Source organism: Asparagus officinalis, chromosome 7, assembly GCF_001876935.1.
Source record: "Asparagus officinalis chromosome 7, Aspof.V1, whole genome shotgun sequence".
Taxonomy (NCBI): Eukaryota; Viridiplantae; Streptophyta; class Magnoliopsida; order Asparagales; family Asparagaceae; genus Asparagus; species Asparagus officinalis.
This window is the reverse complement of record NC_033800.1, coordinates 46,577,933-46,592,186: the sequence shown is the minus strand read 5'-3', so window position 1 is coordinate 46,592,186 and position 14,254 is coordinate 46,577,933. Positions and strand designations below refer to the sequence as shown.

General features: G+C 36.6%; 1 protein-coding gene across 1 annotated transcript; it reads left to right on the top strand.

Annotated features, from left to right (window-relative positions):
* Positions 4,792–5,832, top strand: LOC109847084. The gene has a single exon (XM_020416331.1). The coding sequence runs from the start codon at positions 4,792–4,794 to the stop codon at positions 5,830–5,832; it is 1,041 nt and encodes a 346-aa protein (XP_020271920.1).

Sequence of the window (14,254 nt, the reverse complement as noted above, 5' to 3'; positions counted from 1 at the left end):
CCGCCGATAAGCTTGCAGATTTCTTCACGAATGCCTTACATGTTCATCAATTCCAGTTTCTTGTACGCAAACTCACTTTGTTTGACCCAAGATGAGTTTGAGGGGGGTTGTTGATATTAGGTTTAGTCTCACATTGGTTATGAGAGCATCTGACCCTCCTCTACTTGTATATATATATATATATATATATATATATATATATATATATGTGTGTGTGTGTGTGTGTGTACACATTCAATACAAAAACTAAGGGAAATTTACCCCAAGACTCTCTTTCTCTTTTATCATCTCGATTATCTATTTCTGCTCTATTTATGCTTATACACAGGTGGGGAAAACAAAACTTTAATTCTAATTACTTTGGAGCTAGGCCGGGCCTTCAAGAGAGAGCCTTAAATATTTAGGCGGACTCACAAGTAAGCCAACAATATGCTTACAAAAGTCAAAATGTAAATTAAAGACCAACTTTCCATTATGACATCCTTCTTATAAGTAAATGCGAGCTTAGGACTTGGCAACGTTCTCAGGAGATAGTGCACTAATCACCTCAAAGCCAACTAATCATCTCTTTGGTCCTAGCATCTTGGGTGCATATGTGTGTGCGTGAATATTGGACATGAACTGACATCTTATTTAACAAAATAAATCCTCAAGAGATAAAAACGACACGGTTCATCTATTTTTATGTGACTAAAACAGGGTGTATGTTTAAATCACGAGTTTATTCCCCTAACAGCTCTGAATTATGGCAAGAATTAATAGCTATTATTTTAATTAGCTCTAACATGTCTCACATGCTAAGTACTCTCCTGCACACTAAGTACTCTTCTTAACAAGCGAAAACCTAGATTTATGTCGTGGGCGTCTTTTTTCTTAAATCAATATGAAATCTTAATCAGTGAAACTTGAGCCCAAATTGCTCTAATATGGTGTTAAAAGATCTTATTTTGAGTGTTGTAATTTATAGCCTATAAGACTATAACAATACTGAATGATTTCATCTGCACTCATATGGATTTTATGCTTAATTTTGTATGTTATCGATGAATTTGACTGATATTTGTTGGCTACTAATGTTTAATCATCGATTCAAAAGTATTAAATGCGAGTGTTCGCATGTGGGAGAGAACTAATACAAATGTTATTTGACTTACAATGTTCATTAATCACAAGTCGTAGCTCATTAAACCAAATTAGTCTCCGTTGCTCTTGAAAGCGTTGAATTTTCTTTCATGTTTCTTTCAAGAAAATAAACCACCATCCATAAATCACCACCTATTCTCTCATCCCTCACGCCTCGCAAAGAAACAATTTAAGACGTTGAATTTTGAGAGTCGGCCCGTTAATAAAAAAACAAAAGGCCCAAAGAAGTTGAAAATTTTTTGACGTGAGGTCTCTCTCAATCTTTCCGATGGAGACTTTGGAACTCATCGAAAGTCTCAAACAAACTAGCCGTTTCTTTCTCCAACGGCCCGGATTCCCGTTATGCGGGGGACCACATCTGTCTTTTTCCCGCCGAAATAAGCCGAAATTTGCGCCACAACGGCGGAGATGAAGAGGGGCTGAATTTGCAATTTAGTGAAATGTTGAGGGGTGCAGATGAAGTTTCAGAGGGCATGGCCCTAGAGATGGAGGTAGAACGAGATCATGTGCTTGATTTCAGGAAGCACATGGATTTGGACAGAGGAGGGTGGTGACAAAAGCGCCTCTCTCCTTTGTCCATGCAGTCATATCTGTCATTTCAGACCTCCATTAGTCATGGAAAGGGCAAGGATCACATGTGGGTTTTTTCCCCCCTCCCGTTCATTTTTTTGTTTTACATATATTGTGAAATTATAGTTTTCAGTTATCAGGCAGGAATTTTTTTTTTTTTTGCTTGATTTGAATTGTTTCTTAAAGTTGGACCTTTCTCTAACTTTCATTGCTTAATAATAAAATGATTCAAAAAACAATTATTCGTAGTAATTAATTTATTCCAAGAAAACAGGCGAGAAGACACCAACCAACTTTATGTTAGAGCTTCAACCTTTTGCTCACATTCCAAAATAAATTTCTGCGAAGTAAATAGGGGTTTTGCACTATCATATATATAAGGCAGACAATAGAGGAGAAAAACGCATATCAGTATATGGAGCAGTATATAGTATGATCTATATTTATTAATACTAGTATAATGCGCACATAAAAGTATATGTTTTAAATCTTAATTTTTTTATTAAATAGTAAAACTATGTGTTAATAAATAAAACTGTATAATAAAATTGCTTAAATAGAAATATATGAATTAATTATTATCGTGTAGTTATTGTAATTGAATTTTTTACGATGATCGCCCGGTGTTAATCTTTTTCTTAAAATAAGCCCCCAAATTTAAAATGATTTCTAAACAAAATTGTCAATTCTATAAGTTCTCTTAAATATTCCCCTTCAACTTGAAAGTTATTGACTTAGCTCTAAATTAACTAAGTTGCATTAATATTGCCAACTTATCCTTGATATTTCCTTGATAGTTACACTTGATGCTTATAACATATTGCAGTAGTAACTTCTTAGTATAATTGTTTAATAGTGTAAATTACACTAAAACCTTAAGAAATTTCAGCCTATATGAACTTCCAAAATTACATTAAAATCCTAATTACTTTTCTGTTTCAAAGAAGACCCCAATAACTTTTTAATTTTGTAAAGAACCCCTATAAATTAGAACAAGAAAATAGCATAAAAAGGCATTTGAAAGTTATTAGGGGCTTGGTGCAATTTATACAAAAGATATTGAGGGCTTTCCACAAAAGTTATTAGTAGTGTAATTTCGAAAGTTCATGGGATCTATTTACTACAAAATGCTAAAAAGTTTATGGGGGTTTACTATAATTTACCTTATTTAATATTATTATTCTTAGCTCAAGTATTAAAATAATTATATTGTCTATATACTGTAAAATATCTATCTAATTTAATTTTTTAATTATGCTCTTGAATAATTTAGTACTTTAAATATTTTATAAATTTTTATTATACTATCTTTAACAATTAATAGCACTATTATTAATATTAAATATTTTTGTAAAAATGTTAATTTTTAATCATTACTAAGTATAGATTATTAGTATCATGTAATGATCTTTGAGAAAATACTCTTAAAATAATATTTAATTAATTATTTAATTTATTTAATAATATAATGCTCAATAAATAGTGTAATTCATAACTTATGTGATATTGCGGTATATATGATATTCAAAAATTTATTCTATTTATTATATTGCTCCTTGAATTACAATATAATTCTTAATAGTATTTGTAAAATATTATTCTGTTTATGATATTATTATAATTATTTTATTATAATTCATAAATAATAATGGTAATAATTTAATTGGTTACTACTAATAATTAGGTATACTTATTTTATAAATATTTTATTTTATTATTTTTAAATAATTAATAGTTATAATATTATTTATAATTATAATTATTTAGGAAGGAGAGGATGTGCATAATTAATAAATATTATATTTATTTAATGAAATTTAATTATAGATAATGGTATAGTTAGAATTTATCAAAATTTAAGAGTGTGAAATAAGAAATTAAAAGTTTTAACACCTCGATCTTCTTTTTATAGTAGTATAAAAGTATAGATATAGATAATCACCATACAATATAAGTGTAAACTAAAATCATGTTGGACATTAATATTGTGCAATCATCAACTTTAAAATCACTCATAATAGTCGTTTCCAAAAAAAAAAAAAAAGCACTCACGAGAGATACTTGTCCTAGTCTTCTTTATCTCTGTATATGATTTTCTTTGACAGCTCTCTATGCTTATCCTTTTTTTTTTTTCCATAGAAAAAAGTATGTCAGAAGCGGTAGTGACTATTTGAGATTGTCAAAGAGATAAAAGGAATAGAATAGCTATATAAGAGCTATAGCATAGGATTGGAGATTCTCTTCTTTATCAAAAATAGTGAAGAAAACTATATATTACTTTTTAAGTATAGCTAATATTAGAGCAAGTCCAGCAAGCTCCCAGTTAGGAGTCCTAGTCATCAAGCTCTCAAGAGCTCTCAAGCAATTTGGTATAAAAAATTATAAAAATAGGCCTTGGGAGCATCTCCTTATTTTATGGAGCTCCAACAAGCTCCTAGTTAGGAGCTCCAACAATATCAAAAAAACCCCTCTTCTATTTTAATATTTTACCCATTACTTTTAATTATATTTAAACCTCTTGTATTTTATTTCTAACCGTTGGATACGGTCTTCGAGGGAGCGCACACGGTCTTCGAGGTAACCCGCGGCTTTCGAGGGTACGCACACGGTCTTCGAGGTAACGCACACGGTCTTCGAGGGTACGCACACGGTCTTCGAGGTAACGCACACGGTCTTCGAGGTAACTCACGGCTTTCGAGGGAACGCACACGGTCTTCGAGGTAGCTCGCGGTCTTCGAGGTTAGGCTCGAACTTCGAGGTATCGCAAACTTTGACCGTCAACCGACTGATTCCTATAAAATTCGATGCCTTCTCACCCCAACTCATCATCTCCCAGAACAAAATGTCTAGCTCATCTAGCTCAAGCGATGATGAAACGATGAAGACGTTCTTTTTTATGGGAGCTGCTGTCGTCGAGGAAGAAGAACAAGGGAAAGGTTCAACTTTTCAACTTCAGTTCAACACAAACGACGTATCGTGCTCTATCGAAACCGACTGGAAGGCCACAATCGGTTATTCCAAGATTATTTTGCTGACGCACTAACCTATCCTCTTTATTATTTTCGTCAAAGGTTCAGAATGAGGCGTTCGTTATTCCTTCGAATCCACGACGCAGTCGTCGAACATGACAAGTACTTCGTCCAAAAGAGGAATGGTGCTGGACAGTTAGGACTATCTAGCCTTCAAAAGATTACTGCAGCTATGCGGATGCTCGCATATGGAGCATCCGCTGACGCCGTTGACGACTACGTTCGGATCGGTAAAAGTACGTCGCTTGAGAGCGTGAAGAGGTTCGTTCGATCGATTATCAACATTTTTGGGGAGGAATACCTTCGTTCACCGACTAATGACGACGTTGCACGCCTGCTCGAGGAGGGTTCACAACGAGGTTTTCCTGGTATGCTTGGGAGCATCGACTGCATGCACTGGGTATGGAAGAACTGTCCAACCGCCTGGCAAGGTATGTATACTGGGCATTTTCATGAACCTACAATTATTTTGGAGGCCGTAGCTAGCAAAGATCTTTGGATATGGCATGCCTTCTTTGGACTGCCGGGGTCTCACAATGACCTCAATGTGCTACATCGTTCACCGGTTTTCGCACAACTTGCGGAGGGAAGAGCTTCACCGTGCAACTATACTGTTAATGGCCACGAGTACAATATGGGATACTATCTCGCCGACGGGATTTACCCAGAGTGGTCCACATTAGTGAAGACTATTCCAGCACCGCGAGGAAACAAGCATAAATACTTTGCTCAACAACAAGAGAGCGCAAGAAAAGATGTTGAGCGAGCTTTTGGCGTGTTGCAAGCTCGATTTGCGATTGTTCGTGGACCAGGACGTTTCTGGCAACCTTGTGTGCTGAAAGATATCATGACAGCTTGTATCATAATGCATAACATGATCGTTGAAGATGAACGAGATTGTCAATTGGACAACAACTTCGACTTTAATGATTCGATACCAGTCGTTGAACCTTCTCATGTGCAGACGGTGCCTCTAACTGAGTTCATCCAAAATCATCATCGGATTAGGAACACGCAAACACACAAATCACTAAAGAATGATTTGATCGAGCATCTGTGGCAGCTCAAGGGATCCATCGACGAGGATTAAGTTTCTTTATGTCTAATGTAATTTCAGCAAAGAAGTTCGAGTTGTTGTACTACGCCAATTTTCTTTTCAATGAAGTAGTTGTTTTCATTAAATGCCAAATTTTTCAACTTCAAGTAGAATCATAAATCTAATACAAGATAATTAGGAAGAACTAATTAGGATGCGATGCGAGTACAATCATAATCTAATACAAGATAATATATGATAATTAGGAAGAATCCTTGGACATCCACCTCTCCAATATCTCTGCCTGACGCATTTCAAAGTATTGTCGTTGAACTGAATTGAGTGTTGAGAGATCCATCTTCATGATATCGTCATCTTGTTTCTTTTGTTTTAGCTCTATTTTTTGATTTGTGGTTTGCTTCATCCACGCGAAAGCCTCTCCTATGATGGACGTAGCGGATCCAGAGCTTTCCACATTTTGTTTCCTCTTGAGCTTTGCCGCTTTCCTCCCTTCAGGCCTTACTACCACATCATCCGAGTCAATGTTCAACCCGATGGGGGTCGTTGGCATGGAATTGTTTGGTGAGGAATCAGAGGTAGCGATTCTTCTCGGCTGTGATCGAATCTTATTGTATTCCATTTGTTGGCTCCACTTTTGGTGATGACGCAACTCAACCCAGCAATGGTCAAACACGAATGGTTTAACATAAAGAGATTGGTATAATTCTTTTACTTCTGCAGTCTACACAAGAGTTAATTTTAGAATAATCAAACATAATTAAACATATTGAATCTGAGCAAAAATAATCAAACATAATTAAATATTTACCTGGTCAATAATTCCCGTACCAGATCTTTGTCTTCCTTCAATCTGAGCAACGCACCCACAAAATTTGTTGACGGACAATTGAATCGTTGACCAACGATGCATCATTTGGTTTGGCGTGCGGCTCGTTGGATCGGTGGAGTATAGGATAAAATAGTCGTTAGCTCGGTGCCAAAACTTATCTTTGTGTTGCCCCGTACCTTGGATGGCGTCTTGGCTCGTGTTCAGCCAAGCAGACACAAGAAGCTTATCCTCGTGGACAGTCCAATTTTCGGACCGCGTGTAAGCCTTCTTCTTCTTTGTGGTCTGCGTTTCTTGGGATGACACTTGTTGTGTTGCGGATTGCGATAACTCGATGAGGTTACCTTCTTCTACGACTTCTGTATAGAACGGCGAGTATAAGGTCGATCCTTCACCGGTAAGGAGATGCGAATAGTAGTTGTTTTGGGAGGGATCCATGAGATTTGTAATTTGATAGGGATGATTTGTGAGAGAGTTGAGTGGGATGATTTGTGAATTGAATTGGGATGAATTTATAGATGAATTTTTACAACAGTAAATTTTCCAACAGCCTGATTTTTTAACGGCTATATTTTCACAACGTCAAATTTTCCAACGGCTGCATTTTCACAACGTTCGGATTTTTATCAACTCACAATTTCAACGAAAATTTCACAACTCAAAGTTTTCACCTCAACAACAGACCCAACCCCAATTCGTAGACATTAAAAAAAATGAACTTCATCTTTCTCCCTTCGACAACAGATCCAACCCCAATTCGTCGACATCATCTCCGCCATCTCCGCCATCATCCATCATCTCCGCCATCATCTCCGCCATCAGTCTCCGATCCCAACCGCGGCCTTCGTCGACATCATCTCCGCCATCTCCGCCATCATCTCCGCCATCATCCATCATCTCCGCCATCATCTCCGATTTCTGGATTTGGAGGGGTTTTTTTGTAAATCGAAACCCAGTTGGGAGCTCCCAAGCGCTCCACAAATTTGTGGAGCGCTTGGGAGCTCCGAAGCTCTCCACCGCCACGTCGGATCTTGGGAGCGGGCTGGGAGCGATTCGGAGCCTGCTGGAGGGGGTGAAGCAGGAGACCTTGGCCACGTCGGATCTTGGGAGCGGGCTTGGGAGCTTGCTGCCCATGCTCTTACCGCAGGCGCAAATGCGCATGTCATAGACATTAGTTTATTCTAAGTATTATATAAAAATTTACCAACTTAAGTTAATCTGCTACCAAAAGAAAAGGCTATCAAATCCTGCTAAATGCAGTATTATATATGTTCTATTAATTAGTAACTTAGATTATAGATCACACATAAATGATCGCCCCATCTCGTTTTGGCCGAGTTATGTTCGAGTAGTGAGTAGTTGGATCAGTCATGACGGCTAGCTGATTGCTCTTTTTTTTTGTCAATGAAAAAAAATTTATTCATTCACCAAATGTAAGTTTTTTAAGTAAATCAAGAACCTCCTATGTGAGGTATCAAAGCTATTTACAGAGAACTAATCCATTCTTTGAAGGCATCCGGCAAGGAACTGTTGAGGACAATAATCAAAATATCCATCTTGATTTCCTTTACCAACTGGTCTTTGCTTTTGCATTGTTGCTTGAAGATTCTATAGTTGCATTCACACCATATTTTGTACAGAGTGGTAGTAACACCAATCTTTTAACCTTCACTTTGTCCCCTCTACCTCTAAGCTTGTTACAAAACCAGTCAAGAAGGCAATTCCAATTGCAAGACCTCCATTTGAACTGGAGCCAAAGCATCACCTGGTTCCAAATCTCACTTGAGAAAGGACATCCAAAGAACAAGTGGTCTCTTTTCTCCTGACCCGAACACAAAGTGCATTTGTTTTCATTTACAATCCCTCTCCTCATCAATCTATCCTTTGTTTGCAACCTATCTTGGATAGCAAGCCAACAAGTAAAGGAATGTTTAGGATAGTTCAAACCTCCCCAAATTGTATTTCGCCATCGCACTTTGCTAGCATTAGGGGAGAACAACTTGTATAGAGGAGAGAGCTGAATTTTGGTGTTTTTGTAGCATGAAGCAATGAGTTGTTTCAGATTTTCCTCCCCTCCACAATGAATCAAAGCACTGTCTCTAATCTGCAACATTTGCTTCCATGTCCATGAATCCTCATTTTTTGCTTGCACTTGCCAAATGCTATTTCTTTTTAAATAATTTTCATGTATTCATCTAATCCACAACAGCTCTTTGTTGATATGTATATACCACAAGTTCCTCATGGCAGAGGCTCTGTTCCAGGTTGCAGCAGAGAAGATACCCAGGCCTCCCTGATCCTTAGACAAGCAAATTTTATCCCATGAAACAAGTGCAACTTTGAGAGACTGGTCATTTTTCCCCCACAAATAATTCTTACATAATTCATCAACTTTTTGAAGGACTTTCATAGGAAGAGAATAACTTGAAGTCCAATAGATTTGAACTCTAAGGATTACACTTTTTATCACCTCTACATAAGATAAATTTTTGCATTTCATCCAGCTCTGGAGTTGTCCAGTAATCTTATTAATAAGAGGGAGACAATCAACATAGGACAGTCTTTTGTGTAGGAGAGGAACACCAAGATACTTAATTGGCCACATCCCTTCTTTGAAACCTAGGCATTCTTCAATTGAGTTTTTGACAGTGTCAGAGACTCCACCATAGTAAACTGAACGGCTGATCGCTCTTCTTATGGCAACAACGACCCCTCACGCATAGGATCCCCTCCTAAAGCTAGCATCCTTGGCAAGGGTGCTCTCTCTCTTTCTATTCTTATGACAACAACGACCCCTCACGCATAGGATCCCCGGCCTTCCTAAAGCTAGCATCCTTGGCAAGAGTGCACCCCCCCCCCCCCCAACCCCCCTCACTATTCATATGGATGAGCAGTCCCTTTTCTCGGCCTACAGTGATCGGATTCTCATTAAAAAGCTTACTTTGTTTGTTTCCATCTAAAACATAACAAGCTTACAAGTTATTTTACTCTTTTAAGAAAAAACAAACTTATTTTATCAAAAGAAAGAAAAACATGCTTATAGGTCTCTTAAAACAAACTTATTTTATCAAAAAAAAGAAAAACATGCTTATAGGTCGAAATCTAAGTAGTATATATGGTCATTAGTAAATAGTAGCCTTATGTTTGTTCTTTAGCTATAGCTCATAGCTCAAAAACTGCACCTAGCTAGTCCTATGTAAGCTAGGATTTTGACTATCAAGGCTTTGTTCACTAATTAGGGAGGGTTAATATTTATGCGTTATAGTTTAAGAGTATAAATGGATGACTACCATGATAACTAAAGAATGATAACCAAAGAAGAAAGGTTGATATTATTAATAAGCATAGTTACATATACTTTGTATAAGCAGAAAACTTATATGGAAATTACCAATAAAGGTCAAAAATAAAATAGCAATTATACTACCTAATACAAGATTATATGTTACCTAATAGAGAGGATAGAATATGAGAAGAATATATGTTACTATATCTGACTGTATTCACCTTCCATTAAAAAAATCCTTCTCCTTGGTCATTAATATCAAGAAGGGGTTTTTCCATATTAGACCCCTAAATCTTTAGAGGGCATTAGTCAACTGGAACATTTTTTATAGAAATAGAATAATTTTTAGTATGAGATAAATTTTTAAAGTGGGATATTTTAGTGGGATAATTTGGAGTACTTTTTTTAAAGCAGGATATTTTAGTAGGATAATTGTTAGTATAATTAAGGATAATTGTCAACAGTCAATAAACATATAAGTCATGCATTTTGATGATAAGATAAGATTACTATTTATATATTTTAAAACTTATCATTATTAATTATTTACTTTAGTGTTAATTAATCTTGAAGAACTATTGGATAGACTATAAGATATTATTATTATAATAATTTGTAACTTTAGATTTTTTTGGGATTATTGTCATAATTACAAATGAAAAAAATAAAGTTTTTCCTTTTTTCTATCTTTTTTATCTTCTAGACATTATTCCGCCATCTCTCAATTTTAATTAATTTTTAATAAAACATGAATTTTATAATTTATCAATTTAAATTAATTATGCAATTCTAATATTTAATCAAAAATGGAAAATAACATTAAATTGAAGGATAAGAAGAGATGTGATCTAATCTTATAGTGTGGTTTGAAGACGATGGAGAAATGAAATATAAAAAATAAAAAAGCAAATAAGAAAGTTCTATTTTTACCATTTAGTTCTAGTTTAAAACTTAGAACAATTTGAGAGATTAGAACTCTTTTTTTTCTATATAAATTTGATAAAAGTCACATAAACTTTCACCATCATCACAGTTCTACTTTTTATCTAGCTCTAGTTGAATAACACGGCATAATTTTATCATAGTTCTAATTTCAATTAACTAACACTATAAAAAATTGTACCACAAATTATTTCAGTTCTAATTGACTAATCCCCCTAGTAATTTGATATTTGTAAATCAAATCTTCACATGTAAATGCTAGTTCTTCGAATTACCGTATCGTGTTATTACTCCTTTGGATAGGAATATTGTTAGAAACAGTAAATCATGGTTTGATTTCCATTTTCCCCTAACCATGGTTTTTTAATTACTAGAATAACCCTCGCAGTTGAATACGCCCGCCCAAGCTTCTTCTCAACGGCGAATCACCGGTCAGTCCAATTTCATTCTTGAAAAGAGAAACTTTGGTAAATAGATATGTATTTTTAAAATCTGAAGCTTACATCATTTTCCTGAAAATATATGCATATCTCTTTGGCGGTAAGAGATGTCATCCCGATATCTCATAACAAAAAATAAAAAATACTACATAAGTAGTTATTAGTTAAAAAGTTTGAACATTTACTAAAAAGAACCTTGTTCTTGACCTAAAGCGTGGGCATGATGTAACATATTATCGGGTTAATTTCACAAAAAACCCAGAACTTTGAGGGTGTTGCACGTGACCCCTCTAAACTTTGATTATCTCACATAACCCTCCTGAACTATGTGTTGTTTGACAAAATCTCTTCTAAACTTTAGCTTATTTCACCTAACCCTCTGCCTGTAATTTACAAATAACTAAAATGTATTTGAGTAAAAAATTCCCAAAATTTATCACCTATCATTTAAAGGCAACATACTTCTTCTCCTAAAGTTTGAATTTTTTCCTCTTAAAAGAATGTTAGTTATTTACAAATTACAAGCAAGGGGATTCAGTGAGATAAACTAGAGCTTCGGGGGAGTTTTGTGAGGTAACCCATAGTTAGGGATGGGCGTAAGTCGGGTCGACCTGCGGGCTGACCCGCCCCAGCCCACCATGGGTCACGACCTGGCTCGGCCCGTAGTGGGCTATGAAATTACCCTAGAGGGGGGTGAATAGGGTAATCAAGCAATAATGGGCAACTAATAAAATTTCAATGCAATTTAAGATACAAATATAGTAATAAGGCAATGATTTAAAAGAGAGAATTAGACATAGTTAGCCAAGTGAGACAACGATGTGTTCATGATGTTCGGTCCTCTCGACCTATGTCCCCGACCATCTCTCCCGATGGTAATCCGCTACACAACCCGGTTTGAAAGTCGGGACTTTTTCACGATGATCTCCCCGAGATCGAACTCTCTACACAATGATCTCCTCGAGATCTAGCTCTCCACACAATACAAGATGAAGAAAAATTCTCTCTTACAACAATCCAATAGCAAGGATGAAGAGATAAATGATTGAAGGTTAAGGGTTTGTGGGATATGAAAGTGAAAACCGAAAATTTGAAGAACTTGAGAATAAGTCGAAAATGTAAGCTTGGAAGTCTCAAAAACAAAACTCAAGCTTTTCTCTTTGTTTTCTTGGATTTCTTAGTTTTCTTTGTTGGTTGAATAAACGAAACGTGAGAACTATTTATAGTCTCTCAACAACCCATCCCAAATCCAAAAGAAAATCCAAAATCCAAAGTAAATCCCAAAAAATTAGGAAACTGGAAACTAGTCATTACTGTTGGCGGTTGTGATCGGTTGACTGGTCGAGAAAATCAGTCGACCGATCAGTTGACCGTTGGGTAGAATTGGAAAACAGAATACATTGTCGGTCGGCCGATTGTGTGTATCAGTCGACTGATTTGTGTGTATCGGTCGCCTGGCTGTGTGTATCGGTCAATTGATTTGGAGGCCAATTGCAGTAGCTAAAAACCTACCCCTGGACAGTCGACTGATCTGAAAAACCGGTCGACCGAAAATATGATATTTCAGAAACCTGATTTTTTAAGAACTGTTGATTTTCTAAATTAGATTTAAGATATCAAATTAATTCCAAAAATAGTAAAACTTCGGAGAATACTTATATTTATGAAAATAGATATGTTAGAGAAAGAATTTCTAAAATAGCATCTTGTATTTGTGAAAACTTATTGTTTTACAAAAACCGTCAAAAATACGAGTTTTGAAATGTGTGTGTAATCCCCAAATGCTTCAAAAGTTATCAACTTTATTTCTTGCCTACATTATGATCTAGAGAGAAGTAAAAATGTAAATATCGCTTGCAATAGTATACAAAACTTAAATATTTACTAAGTTTTGTTGATGAAGCTCTTCTTGAATATATGCTTGAAAACTCTTCTTTATTTGATATTTGCGTGAGTCGATCTTTGAGCATTTTAGGGCTTCTTTATCAACTTGTCTCCACCTTCACAGATATCATCGTTTAGGCGCAAATCCATCAATCCTCCAATTAATGGCACTATATTGCTTTTAAATACATCTTGCGTAAGATCACTTAACAAGCAATTTGCATCGATAATGTGGTTTGTAAATCATCATCAAAACACGAGACCTAACAGGCTAGGCCCGACCTATCCCATGATTATACCCGGGTCACGACCCATGTCCGGCTCAACCCTAGACTCGGGATCAAAGAAGTAGGCTTGACCCATGCTCGATCCGGCCTACGCTCGACCCGCTCCGGCTCATCATATATTTTTTGGTTAGGCTATTGGTTCCTTTAGGCATTTAGGTCCGTAGCTAGCTACCAACAAAGTAGAAAAGTCATAGGTCTTTGGTTCGTGGGTCTTTTGGCCTATTGAGATACAAATTAGCTATATTTAAGCTTGTTATTGTCTATTTGGAAGGATAAAAAGTTAAATACAAGTTTAAATTACTTAAAAATAACTTAGAAATAATTTTAAAATTGCAAATATAAGTTTAATATAACTAAAAGGTAAAGGGGGGGGGGGATTAGGCAAAAAATCCATGGGTAAGCACATGCCCCACAAGATGTGGACTGGGTCAAACTCAACCCGCGCCTAGGCGAGTCATGGGCAGAGATGGGTCTAGTCCCAGTCCGGGGATCAGAGAGGTAGGCGTGGTCTATTTCAACCTGGCCGGGCTCGGGGCAAGCCTGGCCCGTCCCAAGGCATATTACCCCCGTCGTGGAAGGCGGGTGTGCCACGTCGGCCCACGAGCCGCTCGCTTGGCGTGCTCTTTGAGCTCGGTTTGACCCGGCTTGGCGTGGGGACGGGTCTAATTCGGCCCTCTATGGTAGTGGGCTGTGAGACGAGTTGGTCGGCCCAAGCCAGATGCAAGCCAACAACCCGCTCAGCCCACAAGGCCTAGTGAGCGGATTGGGCCTACATATGAGCGAGATGGCT

Coding starts and splice junctions, on each gene's coding strand:
- LOC109847084 (XM_020416331.1), top strand. CDS start 4,792: ATGAGGCGTTCGTTATTCCTTCGAATCCACGACGCAGTCGTCGAACAT.